At 56.5% G+C, this 9,562-nt stretch overlaps 1 protein-coding gene across 1 annotated transcript; it reads left to right on the top strand.

Annotated features, from left to right (window-relative positions):
* Positions 1-3,368: 3,368 nt before the first annotated feature.
* On the top strand, positions 3,369-9,351 carry CLN8 (CLN8 transmembrane ER and ERGIC protein). The gene is made up of 2 exons (XM_056114079.1): positions 3,369-4,023; positions 8,094-9,351. The coding sequence occupies exons 1-2, from the start codon at positions 3,481-3,483 to the stop codon at positions 8,415-8,417; spliced, it is 867 nt and encodes a 288-aa protein (XP_055970054.1). The 5' UTR covers positions 3,369-3,480; the 3' UTR covers positions 8,418-9,351.
* The last annotated feature ends 211 nt before the right edge of the window (positions 9,352-9,562 follow it).

Here is a 9,562-nt window from a genome sequence, read left to right as displayed (position 1 = left end):
AGCCGTCAGAAAGTGCGAGGAGAGATTGCATGACTAGCCGTCAGAAAGCCAGGGGGAGATGTGCATGACTAGCTGTGTAAACTCAAGAAGGGGGCACTGCACTCAGTGGCGGTGGCTCTATCTCTCCCGCTGCCCGCGTTCGGGAGTCTCACCCTTCTTCCCCCACCCCGGGGAGGTCGATGGCGATGGGCAGGCAAAGGAAGGAACGAGGGCCAGGCTGGTTGGTCTTAGTCGCAGTTTATTCCAGTCCTCTCTCCATCCACATCAGTCTCTCTTCTCTGCCTCTGCCTCCTCTTCTTCCTCCCCCATGCTACTTCATTCTCCTTCTCCATCCCCCTCCAGCCTCTTTCTCTGGAGTCTGGTTTCTGATCCTCCTTCTCTTCCTTCTGATCCCCCAGCCCACTCTTACAGTACAGTTAAATACCAAAGCATGAGGGGTTGGGGTAATAATTACACATAGGTGTGGTCACAATCAATAGGGGTAGAACTCTTTGCCCCAGGGAAAGCCGCTCCTAGGACAGATCCTCTCTCAGCAGGACGACCCACCCTAGAGCAGAATCCTGTGGGTGTGTCTCTCCTCTCCTTGTCCACAAGCATATAAGAATATATAATATAAATCATTTTGTATGGATACAGTAAGAAATATCTTAAACTTATAGAATTGTTCTCCTAGGGCCATCTCGATCTCAGACTACAGTGCTCAGGCCAGATAGTCTTTCCCACCCCTAGCAAGATCCTAGTCTCGTCGTTACTTTTGGATCATGACAGCATTTGTCTATGATCAAACTCTTACAGTTAAGAATCGTGGCACTTTGACCTGGCCCCTTTCGATGCCAGGGTAGCTCACCGCTTGCCCTGGGTCCATTCAGTCCCTCGTCGGGACCCTGCTTTTGGGGTGTTAGGAACTAAGGGCAACTGAGGCTTAAGTCCAGAAAGCAGATGCCTGGGAGTGAATAATATTCAAAGCCAATCAAATCCTAAGTTACAAAGCATAATGTTAACGGTCTTCCTGTATCTATACAAAAAGGACATTGCTTTAAAGTAAACTGTTCATAAGGCATAAGGAGAGGAGAAAGGCAATATTTCACTCATACATATAAAATCATAGATTTCTGATTTCATATAAAATCTGACCTTACAAATTAACAGAGTCTGATTAGGGGGAAAGCTGATCAACTGGGTGGGGAGGAGAGCATAGGGAAGACTGTTTACAGATAAACACAATGGAATGGAAGTGCCTCAGGAGCACTATGATGGGTGTAACCAGATAAACCTAAGCTCCTTGTGGAAGAAGGACAAAGCAGTGTCATCCTACAACTAGCCATCAGAAAGCCAAGGAGAAATTGCAGGAACTGGGGCGGGTGGAGGGGAACCCGCCAGCCTGGACTCCTCTGATGTGGTTCTCGGAGCTTGCTGCCTCGTGCCCCCGCCCAGAAGGCAAACAAATCACTGTAGAACCATGTGTGCTCGGAGCTGCGGCCACGGGGGCCAGAGCAGGGCTGAGACCGCAGGGCTGGTGTCATGGCCCCCGGAGACAGGTGTGTGGCTCTCGTGGCCTCAGTGGGAAGGGCAGATGCAGAGTCAGGTGCGGGGCCCACGGGTTCCACCCCCAGGCAGGCAGGTGGGAGCGGAGGCCGGTGCGGGATGGGACGGCCCGGCCCAGACAGGAAGTCGCCTCCTGGGCACAGGGCCAGGGAGATGCCAGTTCTGGAAGGCGGAGCTGCCCTCCTGGCCAGGCCGTCTGAAAACTGGGGTGCCGGCAGGGGCATCCCCAGCCAGAAAGACTATGCGGTTCGAACACCTTAAAGCAGAGAGAAGAAACACACGTCAGCCCAGATATGCTGCTTTAGCCCAGGTGCACCTTGAAGTGGACAGGAGTGACCGTTGGTTGGTGGACCGAGCAGCCCCCGGTCACTGGTCTGTCCAGGAGGGTGCCGGTGTGCTGCCGGACAGAACAGGAGGGGTGCGTCTGTGCTGAGTGTAGGTTCACATCAGCATGCACACGGCCGGGCACGCTAAGAAATGGGAAAGCAGATGCTCCCGACCTCCGCTATCAGGGAACCCAACACTCGGTGGGCAAGATCCCTTTGTCGTTGTGGTGCAGCCAGCCGGCTCTCCCCGCTTCCTTCCGGCGGGCTTGGCTCCCGTTTCTGCTGCACAGTGCTCGTGCTGTTTATGCCGGGTCTGTGCCGGCCAGCTGCTGACTTTTTTTTTTTTTAATTTTTATTAATGAAACACCATGGGGTACAGTTGTAGACTTAGAAATTTTGTGCTTGGGTTTCAATTATACAATGATCAAATACCCATCCCTCCACCAGTGCCCATTTCCCACCACCACGGGTCCCAGTATCCTTCCCACCCCCCTCCCCGCAATCCCACTCTGCCTCTGTGGCGGGGCATTCCCTTGAGCTCTCTCTCTCCTTTGGGGTGCTGTGGTTTGCAAAAGAGGAATTGAGGCTGCTGGCTTAAGGCACCTGTTCTCAGCGCTGGTCTCGCAGTGTCTGGGTCCAGCCTGGGTCCTCCTAGAGGACAGTGCTTGCTGTTAGTCGGCTGCTGAAGCCCCTCTGTGCCTGAGGAGGGCTGTGCGGACACCTTGAGCTCATCTGCACGGCTGTCTCTGGCCTCGAATCGGACGGGTGCGGAGCACTGGGCTTCCTGGTAACGACCCGTGCCAGAATACGAACCCGACAGGACGCCCCAGCCGTGTCTGGGTATGGGCAGCTGTGAGTAATGGCACACAGGTCTTGGGGTGGAGGCCACGTCCCCGGGACCGTGGCTGGAATGAGTCACTGCATGCCCACCCCCCTTGTACGAGGCTGGAGAAGAACACGCTTCAGCCCTTCCCGGGCTGGTCGGCGCTATCTGTTTGCTCCGTGCTCCCTGCAGCTGTGCCTCTGCGTGGGCTGCTGAGAAGGAAGGTGCCCACAGGTGGACGGGCAGTGGGAGGGCCGGCCTGCGTCCCTCTCAACACCCCCGGGGTCAGGCCAGCTGGCCTCGCTTTCCACCCACTGCAGCCAGTGGGTGTTGTCTGCCTCGTTTGGCCTCTCGCATGCACAGAGGGGGATCTCTGGTGTTCTCTGCAGGGTTTTTGTGAGCTGGTGATGGGTTGTAGCTTCGCTTGAGAGTAATTGTCCTGGCGCATAAACTGCCCGAACCCACGTCCTGCTTGTGCCCATGTGGCCGAGCACATGTGGCGCCCGCATCTCCCCTCTTGAGATGTGGACTTTCCTGTCTAAGGCTCTCTCCTGAGCCCGTTACTCTCTCTCTCCCCCATTTTCTCTCCCTCCTCTCCTTCAAAAACCTCCAAATAAAATCTGCTTTTACTTCAAATAATAATAATGAAGTAATCATCTTCTCTTTCTTCAGGCTGGAGGTGGGTGCGGGAGGCTCCCCTCTTCACACTGACTGGACTGTCCTGGGCAGGAGAGAGCCAAGAGCCCGGTGCGGCCGTGGGTGCCCCTGGGGCACACCTTTGGGACCATGAGCCTTTCCAGCGATGGAGGGACATCGGGGAGCATCTTTGACCTGGACTATGCTTCCTGCGGAATCCGCGCCACGCTCGTGGCCGCCGGCTTCGCCTTTTACGTGGGTGTCTTCGTGGTCTGCCACCAGCTGTCCTCCTCCCTGAACGCCACCTACCGCTCGTTGATGGCCAAGGAGAAGGTGTTCTGGGACCTGGCAGCCACGCGGGCCGTGTTTGGGGTGCAGAGCTCTGCGGCAGGTCTCTGGGCCCTGCTGGGGGACCCCGTGCTGCAGGCGGACAAGGCGCGCGGCCAACAGAACTGGTGCTGGTTCCACGTCACGACGGCCACCGGGTTCTTCCTGTTCGAAAATGTCGCCGTGCACGCGTCCAACTTCTTCTTCCGGACGTTCGATGTGTTTTTGGTGGTCCACCACCTCTTCGCCTTCCTGGGGTTTCTGGGCTCGGTGGTCAATCTCCAAGCCGGCCACTACCTGGCCATGACCACGCTGCTCTTGGAGATGAGCACGCCCTTCACCTGCATTTCCTGGATGCTCTTAAAGGTGAGTGGTGCCACCTGGGGGCTGCCCGTGCCTGGGTCCCGCAGGCGCCAAGCGGAGATCCCCACTGACCTCTGCGGAGTCAGAAGCAGTAGTCTCTGGGCTGGATTCCACTAGATCCTGAGCAAATTGGATTATTGCTTCTAGCTCCGTCCCATCAGAACTCTCTGTGGGCCTTACGGGCCCTTGCACACATGGTCCTTTTCCTTCCTTTGATACTTTCAAAAAATGAAAGTAAGGAAAAGGAAAACAAGAAGGGTAATAGAAGAGGTAAAGTGTTTGCCTCTGCATGTTGCCCACCTGAGTTTGATCGACCCCAGCCCGGCCAAGGGGAGCTCCTGAACCCCAGCCCCACCCCTGTGTAAGGCAGCTCACCTGCACACACTCTCGCCTTCCTTCGGTTGTTATTTTGCACTGACGTAGGTGCGGCCCGCTGGCTGTAAGAGAACAGCTTGTTTCTGCCGACTGTGTGTAGCAGACTGTGAATGAGGCTTCTCTGTCCCTCCCGTTCAATGGGAACTTCATGGCTCATGGTTGATAACTTCTCATTCCCTCTCCCTCCAGCCCCTGGTAGCCCCCGTTCCACTTTTGAGTCTGTGACGTGATTTAATAATCTGACGTAAGGGGGATCGTTGAGTATTTGTACTTCTGGCAGCCAGAGTGACAGTACAGTCGGGAATATGCTGCACTATCCCACTCTACTAACCCTGGCCCCCAGATGGTCCCCTGAGCCCGCTGGGCGTGATCCCTGCGCACAGAGCCAGCAGTCAGCCCTGAACACAGCCAGGTGTGACCCAACAGCAAAACAAACAAACAAATTGTATTTCTCTGACCTGGTTTATTCCACTGAGCGCAGAAGTGGTTGTATAGTGAAGAATTCCTTTCTCGAACTGAGAGTTTCTCCATCCGGTGTTTCCTGCATGTCCTTCATCCCTTCACTTGTCAGTGGGCATCCAGGCTGTTCGCACGGCTCAGCTATTCCTGATAGCTTTGCCGTGCACGTCAGTCCTGGTTCAGTCCTTTTGGACAGACACCCGGAGGTGGGTCGCCTAGAGCACTGGCACCCTGTCTTTAGAAGACAGAGTCCGCTGTCTGTCCTGCTCTGTTCTGCAGTGACACAGCGTGGGGCCCGGCCCTGCACCCCCCGCCACCCCTCGCCTTGGCCTTCGCTTTACAGCCGTCCTGACGGGTGTGAGGGGACGCCAATGAAGAGGGACACTAAGCCCTTTCGCCTAGCTAGACTGGCCCTTTGTACGTCTTCTTTGGAAAACCACCCATCACGGTCCTGGGCCAAAGACTTTTACTCTATGCCTCTTCTGTTCGGCCTGTGGGCCCCGTGCGTGTTAAAGGTAGTCTCTTAACAGGTCGTTGCCTCGCTGTCCGCAGGCCTCTCCGGCCCTTCATGGCGTCGGGGCTGTGCAGGCTGGTGAAGCTTCACTCCAGCTCTGTTTCTGCCCTGTGTGCGCTGTCTGACTGGTCAGGAAACCGTAGGCCAGGCCCATGGCAGTCAAAGCTTCCCTGGTTCTCCCGGGAGCAGATTGATTGGAGCAGCTGCGAGAGTCACGGCTGTCAGCCTGCTCTCGGTGACTTTGGGCCCTGGGTTAGCTCAGGGTTCTGTGTCAGTCGTTCCCAGGTGGTCACCCGTTTCCCCAGTCGACTCCTCACCTATGGGTCTATTTCTGGACTCTGGGTCCCCTACCATAGGGCTTTGTGATATCGTTGGGGTCCGTCTGTGTTGCCCCCGCTTTCTTGGCCTTTCTCAGGGTGAAGCTAGATCTTTATCATCATTTGTGATTCTATATGGGAGAGTTTTTCCTATTTCTGTAAAAAGGTTTTTTTTTTTAAAAAAAAATAAGATGTCGGCCGCGCGACATCTTATTATGACATCTTATTATCTCATTCCTACTTTGGACAAACTGGCAGGTTACCGAATGTAGCCTGCCCACATGGCAGAGTCTGGCAAACTCCCCGTGGCGTACCCAATATGCCACCAAATACCAGTAACAATGATGGGTCTCATTCTCCTAAAGAGCCTTGAATATAACCTCAGGGCCAGGATGAAGGAGACGTTACTGGGGCCTGCTCGAGGCAATCGACGAATAACAGGATGATTTATGATTTGTTGTGTGAATTTTGATAGAGATTTGCATTTAACCTGCAGATCACTTTGAATTGAACGAATATTTTGTCAACATTAACTTCATGAATATAGGATGTCTGTTTGTGTCTTATTTCTTTCATCACTCTGTTGTAATTTTCAGTGTACAATTCTTTCACCTCTTGAGTTGACGTTTACCCTAGGGGTAGATGTGTGGAAGTATTCCAAATTTACTTTTGGATTCTTCACTCTCAGTTTATAGAACCACAGTGAGTTTTGTGAGTTGGTTTCTCATCTTGTATCTTTAGTAAATTCAGATGTAATTTTTAGGAATTTTCTATCCTAACCGGTGCTATTTTTGAAACAAATTTTATCACTCTTCCAGTTTGGATGCCTGTTTTTCTCACCTCTGTGCTCTGGCAAGGACTCGGGGTGAGAGTGAGCATCTTTCCTTGCTCCTGATCTTAGAAAGGGCTGGGTGTGGGTTCTTGTTAAGACTGGCCGAGTCCACACATCCTCTGTAGAGCAGCGAGGGGGCACCCAGGAGGATGTGCGTCTGCCAGACAACACGCATGCGTCAGCGTGCTCGCACTCCCTCGGTCACGGAGTCTTGCTAGCTTAGCTTAGGCCGCTGCTTGCTTCTGACCTTGTGTGAGTTTCCTCTGCATTACCCACCGTGGGGTGAGACTCTCCTGCCGTTCACACTTGGCTCTGTTGTTTCTCAAACGTCTGCATTGTTCACTTTGGACGGTGAAGGCTCTGGTGCCCCCATACCCCTGAAATATAGATAGCCAGCGCCCAATTAAGACCAGACTGTTAGGAGAAGGTGTGTCGTGAGTAATGAGTACAAGTTCCTTCCCCGATGTACATGGGAATCACTTCATAAGCCCCTGTAAGGGGGAAGGAACGGAGGGCAGAGCCCTTCATCCCACGACCGCTGAGACGGATCTCAGCAGGTCCAGTTGCACGCGTCAGGCTGTTGGCGGAGACTCCAGCTGTTGATGGAAAGTCAGGCTGTTGGTGGAGAGTTAGGATGCTGTTGAAGTCGGGCTGTGGGCAGAGACTCTGGCTCTTAATGGCAGTCAGGGCTGTCGAAGGAGAGTTGGGCTGTTGGTGGAGAGTCAGGCTATTGGAGGAGAGTCGGGGTGTTGATGGAGAATCAGACTGCTGGAGGAGAGTCCGGTTGTTGGTGGAGAGTCCAGCTGTTTTGGTGGAGGGTTGGGCTGTTGGCAGCCAGGGTGCTGGGACATCTCAGCTGCTTGTGAGCTGACACCGATGTCACAGGCACAGTGCAGAAAGGCACAGCTCTCCTCCCGGGGACCCACTGTGAGGAGGTGGTGTCTGACCTTTTTGAGGCGTCCCTGTAGAGTTGAGCAGGTGGTAGCTGCCTCCACAGGTCTGGAGTCCCCTGGCCAGACTGACCCTCACCAAGGCAGGTGCTGTCCTTGGACCTGGTGCCTGGGGAGGGACCACGGCCACCCCATGCTGCTGGCCCATCCTTCTGGGTTAGCTGATAGATGGCCTTCACTGGTCACGGGAGTGGGACACGTGTCCTCACGTGAGCTGCCTTCAGCGGTGACTGCCTCCACTGCTCCCTCACGGGACTCCCCAGGGGAGGCCGGCACAGGGAGGACCTTGTGCTTCTGCTCACCCAGAACACAGGAGGACACGCTTTGGGTGGCCTGGTGTGGAAAGGCACAGTGCTGTCGGCGTGTCCTGCTCTGCACTCACTGCCTCTGCTGCTGTGTGCCATGCCCTCTGCCCCCTGCCCCCTGCCCTCTGCTCTCTAGCCTCTGCTTGTGCCCAGTGCCCCGGGCAGCACTGCTTATTCTCCCAGGGTTGAGAGGAGGTGACCAGGAGAGCAGGCTCTCCTTCAGGGGAGCCCCTCCCCGTGGTGGTGAGGGTCCCTGCAGGGGTCCGGGTGGGGTGCTGCCCTCGCCCACGCCTGCTGACGCCTGCCCCTTTGTGCCCGCAGGCCGGCTGGGCCGACTCCCGGCTCTGGAAGCTGAACCAGTGGCTGATGATTCACATGTTCCACTGCCGCATGGTGCTCACCTACCACATGTGGTGGGTGTGCTTCGAGCACTGGGAGGGGCTGCGGCAGAGTCTGCACTGGCCGCACCTCACGCTCTTCCTCGTGGGGCTGGGCCTGCTCACGGCCGTGCTCAACCCCTACTGGACGCACAAGAAGACCCAGCAGCTCCTCAACCCCGTGGACTGGAACTTCGCGCAGCCCGCGCCCAGCAGCGCCCGGCCCGACAGGACCAACGGCCAGCTGCTCCCCAGGAAGGAGAAGTAGCCGCGCGAAGGACAGACGGGACCCTTGCCCGCGCGCCCACCGCACACACGGGGCCCAGGACGGGCCGGCGGCGAGAGCCGCGCTGGGTGCTTTGCTAGTATTAATTTCGCCGTAGCCACAGAGTATTTCTGAGCCCGTGACCTGCCTTCCCAAGCCCGTGTAGGGCCGTGGCCAGCTGCCCCCATTAGCTCCCGTGCATCCCCCCAGCTGTGTCCTGTGGAGCCAGGGAGCCCATGTCACTCTGTCCCTGCCTCCACCACCCTGTGGCCTCCCTGGGGTGGCACTGTCCAGGGTCTCAAAATTCCCGGGGGCGGGGAGGGGTCCGCTGGCCAGGAGTCTGGTGGGAGTTTTATTTTTTTAGACCAAGGAGCGTGCATTAAGGCAGAAATGTCATCTTCGTACCTGTTGTCCAGGTGAAGAACTTAGGTCAGTGGGAGTGGTGCAGATTTTCCTGGTCAGCTCCCCCGAGCGGCCTACGCCAGGGTGGACCTTGGCGATTGTTCCTCTGTGGGCTTCTCAAGCAGGCGGTGCCCACTTCCTCCTGCCAGTGTGGGGTGCTGGGCTGCAGGCCTGGGAGAGCACCAGGTCCCCCTCTGCCACCAGCCTGCAGGGGCCCCCCCGCCCCTTGCTGTGAATGGACAGGTCTGCGTCTGCGGGCAGGGTGGACACTCGGTGGTCATCAGCACCTCTGAATGCCCGCAGAAAGTCTGCCGAGTGACCGTGGAGATCACGTGTTCTCCATCTGTCACCGTCACGTCCGTCTCCATCCCTGGTGCAGTCCAGCCCGATGGCATGTCCAGGCGCGATGGGAGCCCTGAGACGACCCGCAGCCCCCGCTCCTGCTGGACCGTCCTGAGACTGGCCCTGCTGGCCTGCACTGTGCCCATCTGCAGGCAGAGCCGCCTCTGGCCGGGTAGACGTGCAATAAAGTCCGTGACGTTGGCCGGGCCCCGAGGGTGCCATTCTTGCGTTGGGGGTACAAACTGTGCTGACCCGCTGGGACCCTCAGTAGGACTGACCTTTCCATTAGGATCTCCCGGGGGAGGTGCTGGCAGTCAGAGAGGCCCAAGGAGGCCGCACTGCTCATGACGCCCTGCGGTGCCGGGGATGGGAGGCCATTCAGGTACCCAACCTCAGAGTGCCAG

This window comes from Sorex fumeus, unplaced genomic scaffold (genome assembly GCF_029834395.1).
Source record: "Sorex fumeus unplaced genomic scaffold, SorFum_2.1 ptg000024l, whole genome shotgun sequence".
NCBI classification, from domain to species: domain Eukaryota; kingdom Metazoa; phylum Chordata; class Mammalia; order Eulipotyphla; family Soricidae; genus Sorex; species Sorex fumeus.
Note: the sequence above shows the minus strand (reverse complement) of the source record. Positions and strands in the feature narration are given on the sequence as shown.

Excerpts from the sequence above, each read along its gene's own strand:
- CLN8 (XM_056114079.1), top strand. The coding sequence starts at position 3,481 with ATGAGCCTTTCCAGCGATGGAGGGACATCGGGGAGCATCTTTGACCTG. Across the intron at positions 4,024-8,093 it reads TTTCCTGGATGCTCTTAAAG|GCCGGCTGGGCCGACTCCCG; the intron begins GTGAGTGGTGCC and ends TTGTGCCCGCAG.